This window comes from Phascolarctos cinereus, unplaced genomic scaffold (assembly GCF_003287225.1).
Source record: "Phascolarctos cinereus isolate Bilbo 61053 unplaced genomic scaffold, phaCin_HiC Scaffold_9;HRSCAF=440, whole genome shotgun sequence".
Taxonomy (NCBI): domain Eukaryota; kingdom Metazoa; phylum Chordata; class Mammalia; order Diprotodontia; family Phascolarctidae; genus Phascolarctos; species Phascolarctos cinereus.
Window position 1 is genome coordinate 171701431 of NW_027556402.1, and position 26314 is coordinate 171727744.

Consider the following 26314-nt stretch of genomic DNA (forward strand, 5'->3'; position numbering starts at 1 on the left):
AAGAGGACAGGAGATGGAAATGGGTAAACCTCATTCCTGGCAAATGAAAGACAATTTGGAAAGAGGTTCCAGATTAGTCTTTAACAGGTTATATCTTAAAACGAGGTGCTTTTTGGTCTAGCCAGACCATCACCCTTTGAGGATATAGAAAAGGTAAATGGTCTGTCTGAGGAGGGTCATGCTTTTGAAATCCACATTTTGCCTAGGGCATGGCCACCTGCCACTCCACCTCCTCTCAATGGGTCTGGGAGGTTTTCCTTTCTGTGAAAGGGACAGAGATGCGAGGACCCAGAAAGAAGAAGGGCTGACAGCAAGATCATTCACCTCAGAATCCTTCAACCCCACCTCCTTAAAAGGCTAATCCACTGGCTAATCCCTCTGGATCAGGCCAGACACAGTTCTCAAGGCACCATCCAAGGTGGGGAAGGACCACTGAAAATGGTCCTCTGATCCTGCAGTCAGCTCAGTTTATTCTGTTCCCCCTCCATCTGAGGGCAAAACAAACTTCATGACATGACTCACAAACCACTCATCAGGGCTGGCAGAAGAAAACGCTTAGTCCACAAAATATCAAGGCCAATTCCCACAGAGTTTGAGAAGCTGGGCAATTGCCCAATATGGACAGAGGAACTGATCTTTCCTAACCATAGAAAGTCTGTCATAACCTGCCCAACCTCCTCATGACATCTGAGGCACTTAGATTATCAGAGAGGGACCAGTTCTTAGCACTGACCTTTATGAAGCTGGCTTTCTGGAGTATCCCCGATTGAAAATGACTCATGGCAGAAGTCTCAGCTGCTGACCAATTAGCAACTAAAGTGCTAACTGCCCTGGGAACATGCCCGCCTTTGCATCCCTCCAATAATAAGAAATGCAAAAGCACATCTGCAACCTTTTTTGCTTCTTAATTAAATTACTATCCTTCAGAAACATGGTTTGTTCTAGAAATTGCCTGGCTCTGGCTGGGTTATAGTCTGCCCAAGAGAAACTGTGGAGAAAGTAAGGGGGGAAGATCAGGAAAGAGGGGGCATGAGCATATACAGTAATTCTACCTCCCTAGAATTCATCTTTGGTATTGGGCATCATGGTTGTCAGCCTGTGGAGGCAGCCCAAGCCTACCTGACTAACCAGTGCATGCTGCTGACCACCAGCAGTTTCTCCTGGGCATGGGAAGGGTGTCCTCCTAGTTTGCTGTAGATAAAACATAGTCCTTAACCTTCCCCTTCCTGCAAGTCTCCTTATAGCAGAGAATGGTTGGACATGTGGCTTACTAAGACCAGGCTGGGTGGTATATGTCACTGGCTGGCATCTTCTCACCTAGCCTGCCCTGCCGCCAAGCTTTGTGGGGCCAGGGAAGTACTGATTTCCCATTTACAGTCAGGTCTTTCCTAGGAAGAGCCATGTGCCTTAGCAACCAAACTCATACTTACTTAAAAATAAAAGTATAACTGTACATTTGAGCAATGGAATTCTTTCCACAGGCTTTTTCCTTCTGAAAATTGTTTCGGGCTTTAAAACATGTCCTGTTGGTCAGGGGCTCTAGTGTTTCTGGAGAGAGTAAATAACTGACCTAGTCAGGATTCACTTGCAAAAATCCTATGGTTCTTGTCCCAGGCCTTTCAGTGAGCCAGAAATCATGTAAGAAAGAATTGTGGCCCTTATAAGGATTGTGCTTTAATCACTGTTTCTGCTAATACTGAGTCAGCCCTACCTGCCAATGCTTTGGGTTCTAGGATGAAAGGTAGGAATACCAAATGTCTGTGACTCCATTTTTCCAGTGGATAGATAGCTAACCATCTGCCCCTACCTTGCCCACGCTTCAAGGGAGAATGGGCATGTAGAACAAGAAATAATCCATCTTTTCTTTCCCCCTCTCATTTACTGTCCCACTATAAGGCTATGCTGCTATGAGAGATCTTCATTTCTTCGATTTTCTCTTGTGTTTGGGCTGAAGTCTGGGAGTTGTCAGTCACGACTTCAGTGTTTTCAGACTGCTCAGGGACATTGTCAGGGACTTCCTTGACCTTTTCCTCATCTCTCTTCAGTTGCCAGCTCTCACAAAAGCACCATTTCCAGGGCAAGAGCACCACCCTGCAACAAATGCCTACATAGTAGCAGCAACCATCCCAGCAGGATTTGTCCATGAAACGAGTCACCAGGTCATCCCAGGGCTCTAGGGAGCGCATCCACAGGGGCAGTATGTGGTGAACCTCAAAGGCCCACAATGACATTATTATGAAAATCACCAAGATCATGGGTACTCCTACGCCCAACAACACAGCCCAACCTGCCAGCGAGAGGCCAAACACGGCTAGTGGCATCAGGAAAAAGCAGGAGACCAGGTAGAAGATGGCAAACCAACGGTAGGTGGCTGTGATATATCCTAGGCTCCTGGCAAGACGGATCGGCAGGCGTGTGAATGGCACTGGGTACCACAGAAGCACCCCGGATATGTTGAAGAGGAAATGGCACAGGGCAATCTGAAATCAAAAGGATTAGATAAGATAAAAACTCATCTAGCACACACATGGAATCAGGGAAAGGGAAGGGAAATCAGTAGACAAGTGGTGATGAGAAGGAAAGGGAAAGGTCAGTGGTGTCACAGAAACTATCATCACAAACATTTTCATCACGGGTTCTTAAATTTAAGGGCCAGGAACACCAGAGCATCTAGTCCAGTCCATTCAGTTTTGCAAGAATATAGAGCAGCAGGAGATGGCTGGATGTTATGTTAGGTGTGACCTAGAGAGCACTGGACCTGAAGTCAGGAAGACTTGGGCTAGAAGCTTCACTTTGCTCATCTGAGAACACAGCAATAGAGCTCTCTATTCACTGAGTTATGTGAACATCAAATGAGATCATTATGTAAAGTGCTTTGGAAACTTAAATGTATTGACAAATAAGAGAACCCATATTATGATGTCATAAAAAGAACAATGCATGTGAGAGTGTGAAGACCTAGCTACAATTTAAGTCAACAAGTATTTATTAAGTGCCTCCTATCTGCAAAGCACTGTGCTAGGTGCTGGGGACACAGAAAGGAAAAGTACCTGCCGCCAATAAGCTTATGTTCTGCTCTTCTGAATTTCAGTTCTGCCACTTATTTCCTGCATGGCCTTGACCTTCAGCAGAACATTTTTCTTATCTACAAAAGGATGAATAGATGATCTCAAAGATCCCTTCTAACTCTTAAATCCTATGAAAATGGGCCTCTTTGCAAATGGGCATGCAGGAAGGAACTAAATGCAATGAAGACCTTGAGTCCTGGCTTATAAACAAAACTAAGTTGATAATTTAGGCCACTTTTGCTGAGTTCCAAAACAGTGGTTTCAAAAACAATTTACTTAATTAAAAACATTGTTCCAAATGGAATTAAGTACCAGTCAGCTAAACAGCAATGAAATTAATAAAAAAAAAAAAGAAATTATTGCATTCCAGAACTAGTGAGATTTTTATTATAATTCTTTTCAAAATCAGTTTTGGAATTCATTGTCTTATAACATTAATTGCATTGTCTTATCATGCTTTAATCAAGCTCTATTCCTCACCATGGCACCCACACTCCTTTGTCACCTTTCTTATATCCAGGCGTTGCCTGGCCTGCATACACAGCAGCAGGTTCAATTGGCCTCCTTTGTTAGAGAGGGGAGAGGAGAAGAGGAGAAGACAGGCGCTTAGGGAGGCAATATTCACACTGGAGAATGTTAAGGGCACCACCATCCTGTCCTTGTCTAGGATGCAAATCTCAACCTTGACCCCTCCCTCTCTCTTGCCTCCCAAGGGATGACTCTCTAAGTCTTTCTGCAGTATCTCTTGTATTCATCCCCTCCTTTCCATTTCTGATGACACCATCAGATCTTCATTTTGTGACCTGGGCTTTGTACTATGGTGGAAAATAATGCTGCTTTTCAAGTACTATTTCCTCATCTATAAAATAAGGGGGAATTGGACTGAATGATTTCTGAAAGTCCTTCCGTCTCTAGGCCTATTGCAAAAGCCTCCTCCTGGCTGGTCTGTTCATCACACACACACATTTCCCAAATCAAAATTCTGATGACACCTACCCTTAAATCCAATACCTCTTGCCTTCCCGATGTTTGAAGAACAAAAACCAAAATCCTTGGTTCAGCTTTCAAGGCCCTCTAGAACTTGATCCTCATCTGCCTTTTTCAGCATTACCTCCTCCTGCTATGGTGTCTATAACAGTCCTATTATCATCATTAATGTTAGTTCTGCCCCTGCGACCATTATCATCCATTCCAGTGAAACTGGTTCTTCAAAGATGCTTGTTCATTCGACATATCCCGGGACCTCGGTTCACATCCTTCTCCCTCTCATACTTTTCCTCCTGCTCTCTGCCCAAACAGCATCCTTCAAGGAAGAGGCTTCTCTTCCCCCATGACACCAACAGTCACCTCTCCCTCCTCTAAACACAAAACATGGATCTATACCACTCACCTAACAAGTAACAGAGTTGGGATTCAAACTCAGGTCTTCTGACATCAAAGTCAGAAGTTCTTCCTACCAACCACCTTTTCTGAATGATAGAAGGGCAAAAAGGAGGATATAATCTATACCTTTTTCAATCATTTTATGTAGGGGACAGGGGATAAGGTAAGAGGTGGGGAGTAACTGTTCACCATCCTAATTTGTTTATTATAGACACAAGCTGGAGGTATCTGGTCATTATGTAAGAAGTTCAGCTTCTGAGAACAATAGCTAGGGACAGTTTTCTAACCCACAGGTCACCATTCTGAGGCAGATAAGATCTCAAGAGTAATAAATGTCCCCTTGTGATATGAAGCATCTGATAAGAAAGAAACCAAGGTGTTCATTTGAAGGATTTAGTAATAAGCTAAGAATAGAGAACTTAATGGGAAGAGGTAATGAGTCACAATTTGTGCATCCTGACCTGGACTGAATATTGTAAAGTATTTCCAGGGCTAGCTAATGCAGCCAGGATGGCAGTGGTGGTGGTACCAATGTTGGAGCCCAAGGTTAAAGGGTAAGCTCTCTCAAGGCTGATCACACCAATGCCTAAGGGAACAAAAGAGACATTGGATTCAGTCCTGGGTGGGAATGATTGAGCATGGCAGGACCACATGTAAAAATGGAGACATGGGCATGTGAAAAGGGAAGGGGGAGGAAGAGAGGACTTACCAACCAGAGGAGTGATTGTAGAGGTGAACACAGAGCTACTCTGCACAAGAAATGTAATCCCAGCTCCAACTAGAATGGCAAGGTAGCCTGTCAGCCAGGCAAAATGGGAGGGGAAATCTGGGAAACAGGAGAAGAAAAAGGCACCATTTCTACAATTGTCTTGGCCAACAGGACAATTTAATATCTGATGCGATAGACCACTCCAAGATCCATTCAGAAATAGTCATTTTACTAAAAACATATTCCAAATCGTCTAGCAGAAACAGTTTCTAAGGCAATTAAAAGCAGCCAGCAAGAGGTTCCCAGGGAGGAGGTGCAGAGATAGGGGGTGGTCTATCAGTGGCTCTCAGCCAATGTCCTAAAAACTACTTTCATTTTACTTTTCTTTACACAAATGACAATGTTTGTAAGAAGCACTTAACACAGTGCCTAGCACATAGTAGGTTTAATATAAATACTCATCCCCATCCCCCATGGTTTCCACACCTGTTTCCTTGAGCAACTCGAAGTGCCCCAAGTCTGCATCTCAACTTACTTGCTTGGAACAGTTCAGGTGGGAGTAGGGGGTTTGAGTAACTCACTCTCTCTAAGTTCCATCAGTATCTTAATTCACAGCAGCCCAGCTAGGGAAGGGGTGAGATCAGGGGCAGTAGAAGATGAAGTGAAGCTGAGGCCTAAAAGGGTTTATTGAGAAATATCCCAGGTTTCCCCAAGACGTTACATGTGGAAAATAGCAACCCCCTAAAAAGAAAAAAGAATCAATAGGAATTGCTAGAGGTTGTTAATTCTCTACTTGGTGGGGTTGGGGCAGGGAGGAGAGAGAATTAAGCATCTATTAAGTGCCTGCCATATGCCAGACACTGTGCTATACACTTTGCACACATCTTATTTGGTCCTCATAACAACCTTGGGAGGTAGAAAAGTGAGCAAACAGGGAGCTTAAGCGACCCGCCTAGGGCCACACAGTTAGTAAGTGTCTGAGGCCAGATTTGAACTCATATATTCCTGACTCCCAGCCCAGCATTCTAAGCACTGTGGCATCTTGTATGCTCAGCCTATATACCCTCTTCTTCCCTAATAATAATTTTTATAATTTTTATATTTTAATAACTTTTATTATTTTATAGTGACCATCAAAGCCATGCTCTGCCCACTACTTTACTATGATCTTCCTCCCTCTTCCTCCAACATTCTTGTTTCTGTGGCTGTGTATGAGGCAGCAGGGATATGTAGCAACTTGGCACTATCTTTCCTAGTCAACTAATGATGACAGTCAAATTTCTAGATCTCTTTATTATTTACAGTGCCCTTATCAGGAACAGTACATGTATAATTTTTTTAACATATTCTCTTTTTTTTTTGTTAGAAGATCATGGGCTCTTCAAATTTAGAGATGGAAGAGACTTTATATCACCTTGTCCATCTCCCTTCATTTATGCAGGGAGACCAGAGATCTTCATTTACTGGCCCAAAGACACATAGCAGTGGCAGCATTTGAATCCAGGGCCTTTGACTCCAGATCTAATGCTCTTATTTTTCTATTGCATCACAAGACCCATGTGGGTTCATTAACTTGTACAAGTTTACATAGCTAGTAAGTGTCTGCCCAAGAAGGATGGACTTGGGCATCAGAAAGACCTTGGTCAAATCTCACCTTGGGTATTGTAACCCTGGACAGATCATTTAGCATCTTTCAAATAGAGATAATGATACCCATGTGGCTGCCTCACAGCGCTGGCATGAAGATTGAATGCATTGATGTCTGTAAGGGATCTGCAAACTTTAGAGCTCTATAGAGTTTACTAGGCAATGGGGAAAGGGACCTTCCTGTGATTTCTTTGGTATAGAGAGTGTTCCAGTGAGCCAACTCTCTCAATGCAAGCTGGTAGATTCTCTGTAACATAGTCCTAAAGGGTTGCCTAGAACTCTTAAGAGGTTAAGTGACTTGGTCACACAACCAGTATGTGTCAAAAGTGAGATTTGAACTCAGATTTTCCCGGCTTCTAGGTCAGCTCTCTATGCACTATATCATGCTGCCTCTCTTATTATCATTATCATTACTATTCTTAGTCTACCAAGGGGAATGGTCCCACTAAGGTCTTGTGAAGAATCTCTGTGTGGGAAATATGGTAAAAGCTAACTCATATTTCCCTAGATCTCTCTGTACAGCTAAACCAGACCCTCCAGGCCTATTCTTTCTTATACAGGACACAATATCAGAGCAATGAGCCCTCTGTTGGGCTCAGGAACATTCCCGGGACAAGAATACCAATTCAAAATAAAGGAGACAACATGCATTTCCAGGATTGTCAATCAGAAGTAGAAAATCCCAGCAGAGGCCTGGGTCATCTAGAGTTCTTGCTTCCAGGTAGGTGAGGACAGATGTGGACCTCAGTGAGCACAATAGGAAGAGAGCTAGCCAGTGTCTTTTTTTTCCACAAGGACTCCACCCACAGAAAGTCTCAGGGAGAGTGAAATGCCTACCTGTGTTGATGGTCTTCTTAATCACAGCAGCAACTTGTCCCTTGAGCACAGAGGTCAGGACCTTGACAATCAAGATCAAACATGTGCACAGGACCAGCAAGGAGAGGGGTAGAAGGATGAGTCCAATGCTTGAATCTGAGAGTTTGACATCCACAAATAAGTGTTTGCCTGGAGGAACCAGAGGAACCACTTATCAAGAGGATTCATGGCTAATAAGGCCTAGCAAACCAGAAGGTTTCTTTGGTGCTGACATAGTCTTTTCTAGGGCTCTACTGTGTTTCTCTTTCTAAAAATTTCATTGTAGTCCAATCATCTTTCTCTTCCTCCTTCTCATCTGATCTGGGTACATGGTCTTCTACAAAACATCATGCCTTTTCTAAAATGATTCTAATTCAGAAAAAGATTATAGATTCAGGAGAAATCTTGCAAAAGGAATTTAAGTTAAATCCAAACAACATTTAACCCTAGGACTCTGCTTTAGAGTAAAAGTTGCCAACCTTTTTATAAGAAGCTGATTTTTTAGTCCTTAAAAGCCTTGAAATGTGAGGGCTTGGGGGTCAACTAACAGTTAAGTCCCTGCCCACCCAATATAACATAGTGGAAAGACCATTGGATTTAAGGCTAGAAGTCCTGAGTTTGAATCTTGATTCTGCTCTCTGCTGTGATCTCTGTGACAGTGGGCAGCTTCCTCCACCTGTCTGGGTGTCTGGTCTCCTGCTTCATGAAATGAGAGTGTTGGACTAAATGACCTCAAGGAATCCTATCCGCTCTAACATTCTGTGATCTTTGCACCAGAGATGGCATTTCCCCCTTCGCAAGAATGGATTTGCCTGAGTTTGTATTAGTTACTTGCCAGTTCACTTTAATTGTACAGGAAATATAATAAAGTGCTTTGTATACTGAGAATGCTATGTAATATATTAATACTAACAATTGTCAACTTTTAGTCACCACTCCAAAGAACTTGAGCAGTAACTTGTTAAAAGAGATAGGAGAAGACATGTGTGTTGTGTGTTCTCTATACAGTGTACAAAGGAACTCAATAATGCAGCCAAAGCTTTGGGTATTTAAGAGTTACAATGAAAAGGGGAAGCCATATGGGAGGAGAGAAGGGCAATCCCCTCCGAAATGGGAGATGATGTGGGAGGAGAAAGGGGCCAGCAAAAGGAGGGGGAACAAGAGGGAGGAGGAGGGGCACCAGCCCCCCATTCCTCCTTTGGGAACTGCTGGACCATGGAGGTAGGATGTCCTTGCTTATCAAAAAGGTTCCAGCTGCACACAGGTTACCAGTCTAGTGCAGACTGTCTGGCACCTGTCTTGTAGCTGACTCAGCTTCAAGGGCACACTGAGAGTTCTGTTAGGGTTGAGAGTTGCAAATTATGTCAGTCTATTGTGTGTGGGGTTGGGGCGGGGGGGAGGTGGTGTTCATTATTGGCTTGATCAGGCTCTCCTCTATATTCCAGATCCAGTGTTTCTGGGAAATATGGCTATTAAGTTAGCTTCAGAGCGACATTGACACAATAGTAGCTAACATTGATATGGTGCTTTAAGATCTACAAAGTGCAGAAGTACCCTTGACTTCCAGGAATCAAGATAGCAAAATAACATAGGAAATTGCCTGAACTCTTCCAAATTCTCCTCCAAACAACTATAAAACAACACCTCAAAATGAATTCTGGAATTGTAGAACCAACAAAAAGATGGCATGAAACAATTTTCCAGCCCAAGACAACTTAGAAGGTCGGGAGGAAAACTCTGTCTCATTCAGGTAAAAGAGGAGTACAGTCTAGCAACCAGAAGAGAGTGCTGAGCCCCAGCACAGATCAGTGACAGATGAGTGGCCAGAGCCCCATCTCCTGCCCCCTGTGGACCCTGGCACAGCACCAGGTGGCCAGGCCCCCTGCAACCCCAGTGCAGCATGAGGCAAGCAACCAGAGACTGCAGTCCCTGGTATAAGAAATCTGGGACAGTAACCCATCCACCTGAGGAGCACAGCCCAACTTTAAAAGTAATGAAATAGGCTAGGGGAAAGTAAGCAAAAAACAAAATAATGAAGCTGACCATAGAAAATTATTATAGCGATAGGGAAAATCAAAACCCAAACTCAGAAGAAGGCAACAATGTCAAAACGCCTACAAGCAAAACATCAGAGAAAAATGTGAATTTGTCTTAGGCCCAAAAAGAACTGGAAGGGATAAAAAAGGATTTTAAAAATCAAAGAAGAGAGATAAAAGAAAAATTGGGAAAAGAAATGAGAGTGCTGCAAGAAAGTCATGAAAAAAAGAGTCCGTACCTTCCCCCTTGCTCCTGTCTCACTGCTTGGTCTGGCCTCTTAACTCCTCTGCCATGGCCACCCTCAGTGTCAGACCCAAAGCCCAAGCCACAGTAGATTTTTTCAGAAAGGAGTTATGTGCTCAGGCAGAGATTCTACTCGTAACCTATTTCCACACAAAGATTTCAGAGCTGTGTGAGTTCTTGAAGGACCCATCTCTGAATGAGGCTGAGTTGGGTCTCCTAAAGGCCCCTCTGGACATCCCAGTCCCTGACACAGCCAAAGAAAAAGAGAAGGAACAGCATCAGAAACAAAAAGAGAAGGATAGTAAGGATGGAAAGAAAAAAGAGGAAGATGAAGATAAAGGTTCTCCTTGTGGGCCTGTAAGCTGCAATGAGAAGATTGTGGCCCTTCTTGGGCAGTTGAAGCCTGAGATCAAAGATGTGAAAGAACAGCTCAACCTGGTTTCCATGAGGCTGCAGCTACAGGTGCCCTGAATTGATGGAAACAACTTTGGAGTAGGTGTCCAGGAGAAGGTATTTGAGCTGATGACCACACTTAGAACTAAGCTGGACGGCTTCCACATCCAGATCTCAAAGTGCTTCTCTGAAAGGGGTGATGCAGTGGCTAAAGCAGCAAAGCAACCATACGTGGGCGACCGCCGACAGCTGGTTCATGAATTAGATGAAGCACAGTACGGAGAGACCAGACTGATGGTCATGGAGATCCAAAATACTTATGTTGTATTATATGATATCTCCAGAAGAACTATGAGAAGATAGGCCAGGGGAGACACAAAAGGAATGATCTATTGAAAAAATGGAGCCTGCCTCCTTTCTCCATCACCCCTTAACTAGGATTATCTGTCTTGCCACAGTCTAGCTTCCATTTAGAACTTCCCATCTTATCCATACTTTGGCTTCTAGGCACCAATAAATTTTGTCTCACCAAAAAAATGAAAAAGTCAACAGCTTGATAACAGAAGCACAAAAAATAGAAAAAAATTGTACAAAAATTTAACGAAGAAAACAACTCCTTAAAAAGTATAATTGGCCAAGTTGAAAAGTAGGTACAAAAACTAAGAAAATAACTCCTTAAAAATTAGAATTGGACAAGTGGAAACTAATGATTTAATGAGACATCAAAAATCAATCAAACAGAATCAAAAGAATGAAAAAATAGAAGAAAATGTGAAATATCTCATTAGAAAAAAACAAGTGATCTGGAAAATATAGATCTAGGAGAGCTAATTTAAAAATTATTGGACTCCCTAAAAGCCATGATCAAAAAGGAAAAGGGAAAAGGACCCACATGAACAAAAATATTTATAGCAGCTCTTTTTATGGTAGCTAAGAATTGGAAACGTAGGGATGCCCATCAATTAGGGAATGGCTAAACAAATTGTGGCATGTGAATGTAAAGGAATACTATTGTGCTATAAGAAATGATGAGTAGGAGAACTTCAGAAAAACCTGGAAAGACTTACAGGAACTGATGTAAAATGAAGTGAGCAGAACCAGGAGAATATTACGCATGGTAAAAGCAATATTATATGATGATCGGTTATGATTGACTTAGCTCTTCTCAGCAATACAATGATCCAAGACAATTCCAAAGGACTCATGATGAAAAATGCTATCCATATCCAGAGAAAGAACAGATGGAGTCTGAATACAGATCAAAACATTTTTTGTTGGTTTTTTTCTTGTGCTCTGTGTTTTCTTTTACAATATGACTAATGTGGAAATGTTTTATATGACTGCATATATATAACCTATATCAAATGGCTTAGTATCTTAGGGAGGCAGGAGTGAGGGAGAGAAGGAGAAAATTTGGAACTCAAAAATTTTTTAAGTGAATGTTTAAAATTATCTTTACATGTAATAAGAAAAAAGAAAATACTATTAAAAAAATTTGCAAAGTGCTTTACAAATGTAATATCATTTGATCCTCACAATAACCCTGGGAGGTAGGTGTTATTATTATCCCCATTTTACAAATGAGGAAACTGAGGCAGACAGCAGCTATGTGACTTGTTTAGGGTCATCAGATAAGTCTTTGAGGCTGGATTTTCCCCAGGTCTTCTTGACTCTGGGTCCAGAGCACCAAACATTGCACCATTATGAGGAGCCTCAATTCCTAAATTACTCTCTAGTAGTAAACTAGACGTTTAGATAGGTGGAAGTAGATAGTTACTAATAGTTTTTTTAACCCTTGGTTCTATAGAACCAGAATTTTATTGCTGGGAAGAGATGTAAGAGGTCATTTAGTCCAGCCCACTCATTTTACAGATGAGAAGATCAAGGCCCGAGGGGAAGTAAAATGAGTTGCCCAGGGTCATATGAGTATTAGGCACCAGAGTTGGAAATTGAATTCAAGTCTTCTTTAAAATTCATTGTAATGTTGAATCTGGAATTCAAATCTAGATCTTTTTATATTTCTGCCACACACACATACACACACACACACACACACACACACACACACACACACACACACACACACGCGTGCCTCTCAGGAAGGAATCTTTTGTACACTGAGGACCAAACCTGGTCATAGTCTTTACTAAATCTCCCCAGTCTCAGTGCAATGGAGTGTTCCAAAACCAAGTGACTAAAATAGGAATACAGGAAACTGTATGGATTTTACCCTGACAACATCAAAAAGCTAATGGGACTCCCTAGAGTAGCCCCTATCCAGAGTCTAAAATAAATCCTGCAGGGACAAGCTAAAGCCCTGGGGAGAAGAAAAGCCAATAAGTGTCAAATAGTAGTAATAGCAGTGCACATCATTCAAGCTAGGCATGGTACCTGAGAGCCAATAGGGGTGCAGTGCAAAGAAGGTCCTAGGATCAACTCTGCCATTAACTCATTATGTGACCTTATGGATGTCACTTGTCTTTTATAAAATGGGGATAGTCCTATTCCACTTCAGGCAGGCAAGTTAATACTTCCAGGCAAAGGGCTATGGTGTTGAGTAAGTGAATTCTTAAGGCTCTTTGAATGTCAGGATTATTGACAATGCCCTACAAATATTTGGGGCCCATATGAACAAAGAGGGCCTGGTCCTCAGAGGCCATTGCCTAAATGACTATAGTGTATACAAGAATTCCATGTGAAAGCTGACTTTTTTCCTGCCTCCAGCATCCTATATTCCTAAGAGATGTCTGATTTGTTTTAGGCTCTAGACCAATGCTTCCCCATAACTCAGAGTCAGGTCTGGACCAATGTTACAGAGAAGGCCAGACAAATTTGCAGAGGATTTATTGAGCTCTTTGCCCTGCCTCCTGTATCACCAATACAAGAAAGCACTCATTTGCACCAGGCAAAGAAGAGCTTGGCTGATCCTTAGAGTAGGCCTAGCCACTTTCTCTTTCCCAAGGATATTGCCTTCAGTACTACTTCTACGGGCCTGCCTTATTGGCCTGGCAGTCTGTTCTCACATCAAGGACAATTTTGCTATCAGTTGCTGACAGTGGAGGAGTAAGTACAGAGTGTGAGCGGTCTGAGCTCTGCTGATGACTCTCACATCTTCCCAGGTCTCACATCACTGTATTTTCATAGGTCTTGTTTACCCAAGACTTCTTTTGCTCTGCACTTGTCTCCCTAGCAAAAACTGAGAATGAGGTTAGAAATTAGTAAAGTTGATTTTCCAGTCGATTTTCTACTCACACTTTTTAAGGTTCTTTTCATATACTATATGCATGAGGGTCCACGTCATGTTCCCATCAGTCCAGCAGAGATTCGGAGAGGTACAACTGTCTCGGGAGGGTACAGTAACATTGCTTAAAGCCTAGATGACATCACAGAGGGAAAAAGAACAAAAACCAAAACCTGCTCCTAAGAATGGTATTCCATGAAGATACAATTTACAACAATGGAGACATGAACCCCACTGGCTACTGAATCCTCACTTTCCCCCTCTTCTCCACCTCACCTTCCTCATAATCCCCAAAGAACATCTTCAGCCTTTGTGCTTGGTCTGTGGAGCATTGGCTGAACCTACAGAACATCTGGATTACTTCTGTAGGCCAGCTAAGCTCACTCAGACTGAGCACTGCTCCCCCAGAATGGGGACCTGGGCAGTCAATTGCTTTATCCCTATCTTGGAGCAGTCTTATTCTGCCCCATAGTCTGTGGTATAACTAGGGCAGGGTGACTACATCTTTGGTCTAGGGCAGTAAATTTACAGAAAACGGACAGCACTTGCTGTCCCTCAACATCATAGGAGGAGCAAGGAATTCTCAATTCCCCATCTATGTCCTTTGAATCATTTGGGGTACTTAGCATATTTTTAAAAGTTTTACACCAAATCTTTATCAGACTCTTGTTTTTTGCTGCCTCATTTCCTGTAGCAATTTCAATTATGACTTTTTTATCCAGCTGAGGAAAGCAACAGACATGAGGGAAAGGGTTAGCCCGTTCTTCAGCTATGATCTGTTACTGAAAAGTTAATTAATTACTCTCCTACGGACTCCAGTGTACAGAAGAGAAAACCACGATGTATGTAAAAGGGAGATACAAATTGGTCTCACTTCCAGAGGACTACACTTACATAGGTGACCTTGCTTCATCTTAGTATGATCAGGATCAGGCCAGATAAACCCTTTTGCCCCATTCTAGGGGGCCCAGTACACTGCCAGCTCCATGAAGCCAGTGAGGATCTTTTTTGTCTCTGTATCCCCCAGTGCCTGGTCCATGGTAGGGGTTTAATAAATTCTTATTGGTTGACTGCTATTGGAATGAGGCACCCCTTGGGAAAGAGCTTCTGCTTTGACCTGATCTGAAGGGCAATGCTATCAAGTCAATATCATTAAAAAAAAAAAAGTCATCGAGCCCAAAATGGTAGAATGGTCGGGTCTCTCCTTTGGCCAGAGCGGTAGTAAGGACAAACCTCTACCAACGTGGTGCTCAAAGCAACCCAGTGCTTGCCTCTTAGCTCCACTCACGTAGGCAATGAAATGAGAGACACAAGAATGAAAAACATCCAACTAGCACTACCAGACTGAGAGAGGAGATTTTGAATTCTCCTTACAAGGGAACCAAGTTCATCACAAATGCTATTTTACTCTCTTAATGACTCAGACGTAAAATCAGAGCAAGTCTCGATGCTCACCTGAACAATACGTTTTGTTAAGGGATGTGTCATGACTTTCAAGAGTTCAGGGGCATTTTCTCCACTCTTAATATTAAAGGAGTGTATTGTGATACTGGTGAGGTGGTAGAGGTAGTCTGTAATCACCTCCACAGGCAGCAGCACCACTACTGACAACCAGTTAAAAAAAATCGTGGACAGTAGCTCCTGCAAAAGCCCTAGAGGAAGGAGAAAACCCAAAGAAAAAGTGACAAGACAGTTAATTCAATACATAGCATTAAGTACTTACTGTGTGCAAAATCCATATGCCTAGAAAGTCAGGAAGACCAGGATTCAAGCCCACCTTAGCAATAGGACCATGAGTGAGTCACTTAGCAGCGACCCACGCCACCGCTGGAGATGCCAATCAGCATCAGCACTGAGGGTAGGGGGATGGAGGAAGGGGGGAGGAGGGTTTCCACATTAGAAGTTTCCCCACATCAGTGAAACCACAGATCCAGGTGCCCACTCCCCACCCCACCCCCCAAACTAGACAGCACTTGGGGAAAAAAGACAGCATTGTCTACACACATCGCCATAATGCCACCCCGTCTTGCACTGTTATAGAGCTTCCTGTTTCAAAGCTCTTTTGTATCTATCTAGGGATAATACTTCTGTAGGCAGACCAAATTGTTAATGTTTCCATTTCACAGACAAGGAAACCTTGGAATTTGCTCAACTAAGGTCACACAGGGAGGAGGCATTAAGAATAATGACCAAGCTTCCAGATTTCCCATTTAAGTGCTCTTCCCCACCCCACTCCCCATCCCCACTTCCTCCACTGCCCCCCACGATATGGCTATCCCAAGCAGTCATGAAGAGGAGCAGGTATGCTTATCCTATCAAGGCTTAATTGAATCAAAGACAAGATCATAGCTTTAGAACTAGGGGAGTTCTTAGTACAGACTTATACTACTTGCTCATTTTTGCATATAAGAAAACAGAACAAGAAGTGACTTTGCCCATGGTTACAAAGGTAACAATTGGTAAAAATCCGTGGCCTTTCCAACGCACCTTAGTTGACCTGCCTTTGCAGCAAAGTGGATAGAGTACTGTAACCTGGCACCAAGAAAATTGGAGTTCCAATCCAGCCTCAGACACAAACTATGTGACCCTGGGCAAGTCACCTAACCTCTGCCTGCCTAAGTTCCCTCATCTGCAAAATGGGGATAATAATAGTACCTATGTCCTAGAGTTGTTGTAAGGATAAAAAGAGACAATATTTATGAAGTATTATGTACATATTAAAGCTCTACCTATGGGCCTAAATCATAAATGCTAGCTTTAATTATATAATATTGTATAATAAATTATATCACATTGTATGGCTACGTAATATTGTGTAGCTATTATATATACAGGTGAAACTTTGGGGTGCTGGGCCTGGAGTCAGGAAGGTCTAAGTTTATTTTTTGTTTTGTTTTTGCTTTTTGGTGAGGCAATCAGGGTTAAATGACTTGCCCAGGGTCACACAGCTAGTAAATGTCAAGTGTCTGAGGCTGGATTTGAACTCAGGTCCTCCTGACTCCAAGGCCAGAGCTCTATCCACTGTGCTACCTGGCTGACCTAGGAAGGTCTAAGTTTAAACACAGCCTTAGACACTTCCTGGCTGTGTGATCATGGGTAAGTCATTTAACCTCTCTATCTGCCTCAGTTTCCTCAGCTATAAAAGACAAGGATAATAATCACACATTTTTCACAGGAATGTTGTGAAGATCAAGCAAGATAACATTTGTAAAGTGAATAAAGTGAATAGCACACTATAGCTTGGTTCATAGTAGGTGCTTAATAAGTGTCTGTTCCATTCTTTTATTATCATTTTTGGTTTACATTTTAAAGTTTAATTCAGTTTCATTTTTCAGCCAGTAATACTGTTTTAACTATTTTTTAAATTGATTTCTATTTGCATTTCCAAGGTATCTCCTGTCTCCCCTCTACCTCATGAATTGAGAAGACAAAAAAAATTTTTAACCATTATACATATGAAATAATATAAAATATTAAATTTGTCAAGTTGTGGGAAAAGAACAACAAACAAACAAGAAAAAAACAAAAGAAAAATATGCTTCAATTTGCTGTTGAAACCCTGCAGTTCTCTCTCTGGAGGTGGATTGCATTTTTCACTGTGAGTCTTTTAAAATTGTCGTGGATCACTGTATTGGCCAGGTAGTTTAGACTTTCACAGGTATTCATCATTACAATACTGTTGCTACTGTGTACAATGTTCTCCTTGTTATACTCACTTCACTTTGTGTCAATTCATATGTCTTCCCAGGTTTTTCTGAAACCATCTCCTTCCGCATTTTGTATATTCCAATAGTATTCCATCATAATCATATGCCACAACTTGTTCAGCTATTCCCCAACTGATGGGCATCCCCTTAGCATCCAATTCTTTGCCAACATAAAAAAGAGCTCCTATAGATATTTGTCTTAATAAAAAATTATAGACAAATATGTCTATAAATACAAGTCTTTTCCCTTTTTCTGTGATCTCTTTGGCATATAGATGTGTAGAAGCAGTATTTCTGGGTAAAAGGATATGCAGTTTTTTATAGCCCTTCAGGCATAGTTCCAAATTGTTCTTCAGAATAGTTGGACCAATTCAAAATTCTACCAACAGTACATTAGTATCCCTGCTTTTCCACACCCCCTCCAGCATTTGTCATTTTCCTTTTCTGTCATGGTTATGAGGTGATATCTCAGAGTTGTTTTAATTTGAATTTCTTTCATCAATAGTCATTTGGAGCATTTTTCTTATGAGTATTGATAGCTTTGATTTCTTGTTCTTAAATCTGCCTGTTCATATCTTATGACCATTCATCAATTGGGGAATGGCTCTTATTTTTATAAATTTAGCTCAGTCTCCTACATATTTAAAAAATGAGGCCTTTATCAGAGAAACTTTTCAATTCCTTCCTCCCTCCCTGATACCTGCTTTCCTCCTAATTTTGTCTGCATTGGGTTTTTTGTGCAAAAAAAACTTTCTAAATTTGTTGTAATCAAAATCATACATTTTATTTCCTGTGACTCTTTCTTACCTCATTTTTGGTCCCTTATCCCTAGATCTGACAGGCAATTTTTTATATGCCCTCCTAATTTGCTTAGGATATCATCCTTTATGTCTAAATCATGTACCCATTTTGAGCTTATCTTGTTATATGGTGCAAGATGTTGCTCTATGCCTAGTTTCTACCAGACTGCTTTCCAGTTTTCCCAGGTTTTGTCAAGTAATGAGTTCTTGCCTCAATAGTTGGGATCTTTGGGCTTATAAAACACTAGGTTATTCTGATCATTTACTTCTGCATTTGGTAACCTTAATCTATTCCATTGATCAGCCACTCTATTTCTTATCCAATATCAGATTGTTTTGATTATTACCATTCTATTGTACAGTTTGCTATATGCTACTGCTAGGCTGCCTTCCTTTTTTGTTTTTAAATTGATTCCCATAATATTCTTGACCTTTTGTTCCTCCAGATGAACTTTATTATTAAATTTTCTAGCTGCATAAAAAAATTCTTTGGTAGTTTGATTGGTATGGAACTGAATAAATAAATTAGTATTGTCATCTTTATTATATTGGTTCAGTCTAATCTTGAGCAATTAATATTTCTCCAACTTTTTAGATCTGTATTTGTTTGAAGTGTGCTTTGTAATTGTGTTCTTATAGTTTCTGGGTGTGCCTTGGCAGTATTTTATACTGTTTGCAGTTATTTTAAATGGAATTTCTCTATCTCTTCCTGATGGATGTATATATGTAATATATAGAAATGCTCATTGTTTTATATCTAGCTCATTATTTTATATCTAGCAACTTCACTACTCCCTTGTTTGGACTAGATTTTAGTTGATTTTCTAAGGTTCTCTAGGTATACCATCATATCATCTGCAAAAAGTGATAATTTTGTTTCTTTGTTGCCTATGCTTATTCTTTCTATTTCTTTTTCTTCTCTTGTTATAACTTCTAGTCCAATGTTAAATAATAATGTTGATAATGGACATTCTTGCTTTACTCCTGATCTTATTGGAAAGGTTTATAATTTATCTCCATTATAGATAATGCTTGCTCTTTCTTTTAGATAGTCACCACTTATCATTTTAAGAAAAGCTCCCCTTAGGGGGCAGCTAGGTGGTGCAGTGGATAGAGCACTGGCCCTGGATTCAGGAGGACCTGAGTTCAAATCCGGCCTCAGACACATAACACTTTCTAGCTGTGTGACCCTGGGCAAGCCACTTAACCCCTATTGCCCAACAAAAAAAAAAAGAAAAGAAAGAAAAGTTCCATTTATTCTATTTTTTAATAGAAAGGAGTGCTGTATTTTGTCAAGAGGTTTTTCTACATCTATTGAGATAATCATATGATTTTTGTTGACTTTGTTATTGATATGGTCAATTATGCTGACAATTTTCCTAATATTAAACCAGTCCTGCATTCCTGGTATAAATTCCCCCTGGACAGTATTTTATTTAACATTTTTGCATCAATATTCATTAGGAAAATTGCTCTACAGTTTTCTTTCTCTGTTTTGGCTCTCCTTGGTTTAAGTATCAGAAAGATATTTGTGTAACAGGAGGAATTTGATAGGCCTCCTTTGCTTATTTTTTCAAATCATTTATATAGTATTGGAATTAATTGTTCTTTAAATGTTTGGTAGAATTCACTTCTAAATCCATCTGGTCCTTGGGTTTTTTTCCTTAGGAAGGTTATTTATAGCTCATTCAATTTCCTTTTCTAAGATAAATTTATTTAAATATCCTATTTCTTCTGTTCACCTGACAATTTATATTTTTATAAATATTCATCCATTTAATTTAGATCATCAGTTTTATTGGCATACAATTGGGAAAAATAGCTTCTAATAATTGCTTTAATTTTAACTATTCTTTTTATTTTTTCTGTTTCTTACATGACCATAGTATCCCATGTAGCCCTCCCCAAGAGCCATCCAATATGACAAATAGTGATGTGTTTAGAAAGGAACAAAATCAGCATTACTGCTCAATATGTTAAGAAAATCCCAAAACATGAGCAATGTGTAACACCTGTAGACCCTCTCACCTCTACTAATACCTAAATAAGGGGTGTTTTCTCATATCTCCTTCATTTGAGTCCTAATTGATCTTTATAACTTTGTTATATTTACTTTTTTTATGTGTTGTTGTTTCTGCTTATGTTGTAATTATCATAGATATTAATTTTTTTTGGCTGTGATTACTTCACTTTATCAGTACATATATATGTTTCTATGCTTTCTCTGTATTTATCAAATGAATCATTTCTTACAGCCGTTAGTATTCCATTAGATTCATTTACACACAACTTGTTTAGCCTTTCCCCAATTAATGGGCATCTACTTTGTTTCTGATTCTTAGCTATCACAAAAAGTGCTGCTATAATATTTTGGAGAATATGGAGCCATAAGCCCAGTAAAAGAATCTCTGATTCAAAGGGTATGAACATTTTAATCACTTTATTTGCATAATTTCAAATTATTCTCCAAAATAGTTGTACCATTTCACTGCTCCACCAACAATGTATTAGTGTGCCTATCTTCCCACAACCCCTTAGATACTATTGCCATTTTTTTTGTCACTTTTGCCAATTTGTTTTTTAAATTTTATTTATTTTTAACGTTCTTTTTTTTTTAATTTTGAGTTCCAAATTCTCTCTTCCCACCAGACCCTTCCCTACATATTGAGAAGGCAAATAATATATCAGTTATACATGTGAAGTCAGACAAAGTATATTTCTGTATTACCTATGTTTAAAATTTTTTTTTTAAGAAACATAAACAGTAGAAAAAAATACGCTTCAATCTGCTCTCAGAGTTCATCAGTTCTCTCTGGAGGTGGATAATATCTTTTATCATAGGTCCTTTGGAATTATCTTGGATCATTGTATGGACCACAGTAGTTAAGTCTTTCACAGTTGGCCATCATTGCAATATTGCTGTCACTATGTATAATGATCTTCTGGTTCTGCTCATTTCACTCTGCATCAATTCATACAAATCTTGTCAGGTTTTTCTGAAACCATCCCATTTGTCATCTCTTATAGTACAATAGCATTACATCATTATCATATACCACAATTTATTCAACCCTTCCCCAGTTGAGGGGGAATTTCAATTCTTTGCCACCACAAAAAGAGCTGCTATAAATAGTTTTGTACATTTAGGTGCTTTTCCCTTTTCCTTTAATCTCTTTGGGATGCAGACCTAGTAGTGGTATTGTTAGGTCAAAGAGTATGCATAGTTTTTATAAGCCTTTGGGCATACTTCCAAATTGCTTTTAGGAGTGGTTAGAGCAGTTCACAACTCCGCCAACAGTACATTAGTATCCTTGCTTTTCCCCATCCTTTCCAGCCTTTGATATTTTCCTTTTCTGTTACATGAACCACTCTTACACTTGTTTTAATTTGCATTTCTCTATTCAATAGTGACTTAAAGCATTTTTCAAAAGACTATTGATAGCTTTGATTTCTTGTTCTGAAATCTGCCTATTCCTATCTTATGACCATTTATCAACTGGGGAATCGCTCTTATTTTTATAAACTTGGCTCAGTTCCCTATATGTTTGAGAAACAAGGTCTTTATCAGAGAAACTTTCAGTCGACAATTTTTTCTCCCAGTTTCCTACTTCCCCTCTAATTTTGGTTATATTGGCATTATTTGTGCAAAAATAGATTTAACTTTATGTAAACTAAAGTATCCATTATACATCCTATGATCCTCTTTATCTCTTTTTTGATCTTAAATTCTTCCCTTATTTAACAGGTAATTTTTTTTATATATACTCTAATTTGCTTATGATATCACTCTTTGTGTCTAAGTCATATACATATTTTGACTTTATCTTGGTAGAAACTGTGAGATGTTGGTCATTTTTGCCAATTTTACAAAATCATTTACATATCTTGAATATCAAACCCTTCTCAGTGGAATCTGATGCAAAAATTTTTTCCTCATTCAACCACTTCCCTCCTTTTTCTAGATTCATTAATATTGTTTGTGAAAAAACTTTTTAATTTCAAATAATCAGAGTTATCTTCTTATCTTCTATAATTGCGTCTATCTCTTGTTTGGTTAAGAACACTCCACAGGTATGAGAGGCACATGAACTGGTTCTTTTTTTTTTTTTATAATATGATCTTTAATGTTAAGATCACATATCCATTTGGAATGTGTGTATTAAGGAGTTCACACTTCACATGTGGAATAAGATGTTGGTCTAAGCCTAATTTTTGCCAGATGGCTTTCTACTTTTTCTGACAGGTTTAAAAAAAAAATCAAGTAGGGAATTTTACCCTATCTAACCATATTTTTCCACCTTAGCAAGCACTGGGTTATTGAGTTCTATTGTTTCTGAATCTCTCTGGTCTAGTCTCTTCAATTGATCTCTCTCTTTTTTTTCTTTAAATAATATTTTATTCTTCCCCAGTCACATGTAAAAACAATTTCTAGCATTCGATTTTTTTAAGTTTTGAATTTGAAATAATAGCCTTAAATCCCTTCCTGCCTCCCTACATAAAACAGTAAGCAATCTGATATAGGCTATACATGTGCAATCATGTAAAAACATATTACATATGAGTAATTTTGTAGAAGAAAACATAGACAAACCCCCCCAAAACATGTGCAGTCATGTAAAAACATATTCCATATTAGTAATTTTGTAGAAGAAAACACCAAAAAACAAACAAACAAAAAATACTTTAAAAAAAAAAGGATGCTTCAATCTGCATTCAGACTCCATCAGTTCTTTCTCTGGAGATGGATAGCGTTTTTCATCACAAGTAGTTCAGAATTGTGTTCGATTATTGTATTGCTGAGAATAGCCAAGTCATTCACTAATGATCATTATACATTATTGCTGCTATTGTGTACAATGTTTACATGGTTCTGCTCACTTCACTCTGCATCAGTTCATGTAAATCTTTCCAGGTTTTTATGAAATCATCCAGTGTCATATCTTATAACACAATAATATTCCATTACATTCACAGGCCAAAACTTGTTCAGCCATTCCCCAATTGATGGACATTCCTTCAATTTCCAATTCTTTGCCACCACAAAAAGAGCTGCTGTAAATATTTTTATACAAATAGGTTCCCCCTCCCTTTTATTATTTTATTTCTTTTGGACACAAATCTAGTAATGGTATTGATGGGCCAATGGATAGGAACAGTTTTATAGCCCTCTGGGCAGAGTCCCAAATTGCCTTCTAGAATGGTTGGATCAGTTCACAACTTCACCAACAGTGCATTAGTGTCCCAATTTTCCCATATCCCATTCAACATTTGTCATTTTCCTTTTCTGCCATATTAGCCAATCTGATAGGTGTGGAGTGGTACCTAAGAGTTGTTTTAATTTGCATTTCTCTAATCAATAGTGATTTAGATAATTCTTCATATGGCTATAGATAGTTTTTTCTTTTTAAAAAATTAATTTTTTTTGATTTCTCAACAATCACTTCCATAAACTTTTGAGTTTTAAATTTTTCTCCCCCTTCCTCCCCAAGATGGCACGCAATCTGATGTAGGCTATACATATACATTCCTATTAAATATATTTTCACATTAGTGATGTTGTAAGTAAGAATTAGAACCAATAGGAGGAACCACCAGAAAGAGGAAACAAAACATAACAGAAGAAAAAAAATAGCAAACAGTATGATTCAATCTGCATTCAAACTCCGTAGTTCTTTCTTTGGATATGGATAGCATTTTCCATCATGATGCCTTTGGAGATGCCTTTAGATCCAGGATTAGGTCTATCAATTTTAGTCATCATGGCTGTTACTATGTACAATGTTCTCCTGGTTCTGCTCACTTCACTCAGCATCAGACCATACAAGTCTTTCCAGGTTTATCTGAAGTCTGCCTGTTCATCATTTCTTATAGCACAACAGTATTCCATTAAATTCATATACCACAACTTGTTCAGCTATTACTGACTATAGTTTTGATTAATTCCTCTGAAAACTGCCTGTTCATATCCTTTGACCATTTTTTCCCATGATTTTCTTATGTCAATTATTTCTTTTCCCAATCTTTCCTCTACCTCTCTTATTTGAGTTTTTAAATCCTTTTTGAGCTCTTCTCAGGAATTCTTTATGGGCCTGAGACTAATACACATTTTTCTTTGAATTTTTAAAATTATCTTATTTTTATAAATTTCACTCAGCTCCCTATATATTTGACAAATGAGGCCTTTATCATAGAAACTTGCTACAAAAAATTTTCAGTTTCAGTAGTCATATGATTACTATGTATTTCTCTCCATCCTATTTTCCTTCATTTATCTTACTCTCTTCTTTCACCCTGTTCATTCTCAAAAGTGTTTACTTCTGACTACCACATTCCCCCAATTCCGTCCTTTCTATCAGCACCCTCCACTTCTCTTATCCCTTTCACCTCTTACTTTCCTATAGGGTAAGATAGATTTCTATACCCAGCTGAGTGTGCATGTTATTCCCTCTTTGAGCCAATTCTAATGAGAATAAGGTTCAAACATTCCCCCCATTGCGCTCCCATCTTCCTCTCTGCTGTAAAAGCTCTTTCACACCTCTTTTATGTAAGATAATTTACCCCATTTTACCACTCCCTTTCCCCTTCTCCCAGAACATTCCTCTTTCTCAGCCTTTAATTATTTTTTTTAGACAATCATCCCATCATATTCAACTCACAGCCATGCCCTCTGTCTATGTAAACTCCTTCTAAATGCCCTAATAATGAGAAAGTTCTTATGAGTTACAAGTATTATCTTGCCATGCAGTAATGTAAACAGTTTAACTTTATTGAATCCCTTATGATTTCTTTTTCCTGTTTATCTTTTTATGCTTCTCTTGAAACTTGTATTTGAATGTTGTTTTTTTCTGTTTGGCTCTGGTCTTTTCATCAGGAACACTTAAAAGTCCTCTATTTTATTGAATATCTATTTTCCCTTATGAATGATTAATACTCAATTTTGCTGGGTAGGTGATTCTTGGTTGTAAGCCTAGCTCTTTTGCCCTTCAGAATATTCTAAGCTTTCCAGTTCTTTAATGTAGAAGCCGCTAAATCTTGTGTTATCTTGACTATGGCTCCATGATATTGGAATTATTTCTGGCTGCCTACAATATTTTCTCCTTGACCTGAGAGCTTGGAATTCGGCTATAATATTCCTGGGAGTTTTCATTTTAGGCTCTCTTCGAAGAGGTGATTGGTGAACTCTTATAATTTCTATTTTATCCTCTGGTTCTAGAATATCAGGGCAGTTTTCCTTGATCATTTCTTGAAATACGATACGTAGGCTCTTTTTTAAAAAACATGGCCTTCAGGTAGTCCAGTAATTCTTAAATTCTCTCTCCTTGATCTATTTTCCAGGTCAGGATTTTTCCAACGAGATATTTCACATTTTCTTCTTTTTCATTTTATTGTTTCTTGCTATCTCACATGGAGCCATTAGCTTCCACTTGTATAATACTAGTTTTGAAGAAATTTTTTTCTTCATTGAATTTTTGTACCTCCTTTTGCATTTGGCCAATTCCGCATTTTAAGGTATTCTTCTCTTGGATTTTTGGGCCTTTTTTTAAAAAAAACATTTCACCTATTTTTTAAGGTGTTATTTTCTTCAGTATCTTTGTACTTCCTTTACCAAGCCGTTGACTCTTTTTTTCCCCCATTATATTCTTACATCACTTATTTCTTCAATCTTTCCTCTATCTCTCTTATTTGAGTTTATAGATCCTTTTTGAGCTCTTCCCAGGAATTCTTTTTTGGGCCTGAGACTAATACGTATTTTTCTTTGAAGCTTTGGGTATAGAAGTATTGGCTTTGTCATCTTCTTCTGAGTTAGTGTGGTCTTGTTACTATAGTAACTTTCTATGGTCAGGATCTTTTTGTATTGCTTGCTCGCTTTTCTGGCCTATTTCTTGACTTTTAACTCTATGCTGAAGCGGCGCTCTGCTTCCAGGAAACAGGGAGTACTTTCCCAAGATTCTGGGTTTTTTCTGGTTAGCTGTTTTTAGAGCTAATTCTGGGGACCTGCAAGTGTTCAGTTTTTCCAAAGCGGTGTGCTCACTACTGCCCTGGCATGTGCTGTGATTTGTGATCAACCACAAGCGCTCGTCAACCCTGCAACTGTGATCAGGGTCCTCGTAAGCTCTACTGTGCTAGTGTTCCTCCTTGCCCTGGGACTGCCACCCAGGACCGTGACCTGGATCTGCACAGGGGCAAAGCAACAACATCTTGCCCCTCCCCCAGCGCCAGGAAAGGTACCC

General features: G+C 39.4%; 1 protein-coding gene and 1 pseudogene across 1 annotated transcript in view; one reads left to right on the forward strand and one right to left on the reverse strand.

Moving 5' to 3' along the window:
- Positions 1-1440: 1440 nt before the first annotated feature.
- LOC110212336 (sodium-dependent phosphate transport protein 2B-like) overlaps positions 1441-26314 on the reverse strand; it is a 56097-nt gene continuing 31223 nt past the window's right edge. Inside the window, exons 4-9 of the mRNA XM_020992341.2 lie at positions 15032-15228; positions 13588-13708; positions 7645-7812; positions 5161-5277; positions 4913-5037; positions 1441-2480 (exon numbers count right to left, since the gene is read on the reverse strand). Coding sequence (XP_020848000.1) covers positions 1890-2480; positions 4913-5037; positions 5161-5277; positions 7645-7812; positions 13588-13708; positions 15032-15228 — 1319 coding nt within the window. The 3' untranslated portion in view covers positions 1441-1889. The remainder of the gene's footprint in view (positions 2481-4912; positions 5038-5160; positions 5278-7644; positions 7813-13587; positions 13709-15031; positions 15229-26314) is intronic.
- On the forward strand, positions 9991-10811 carry LOC110212354 (proteasome activator complex subunit 1 pseudogene; annotated as a pseudogene).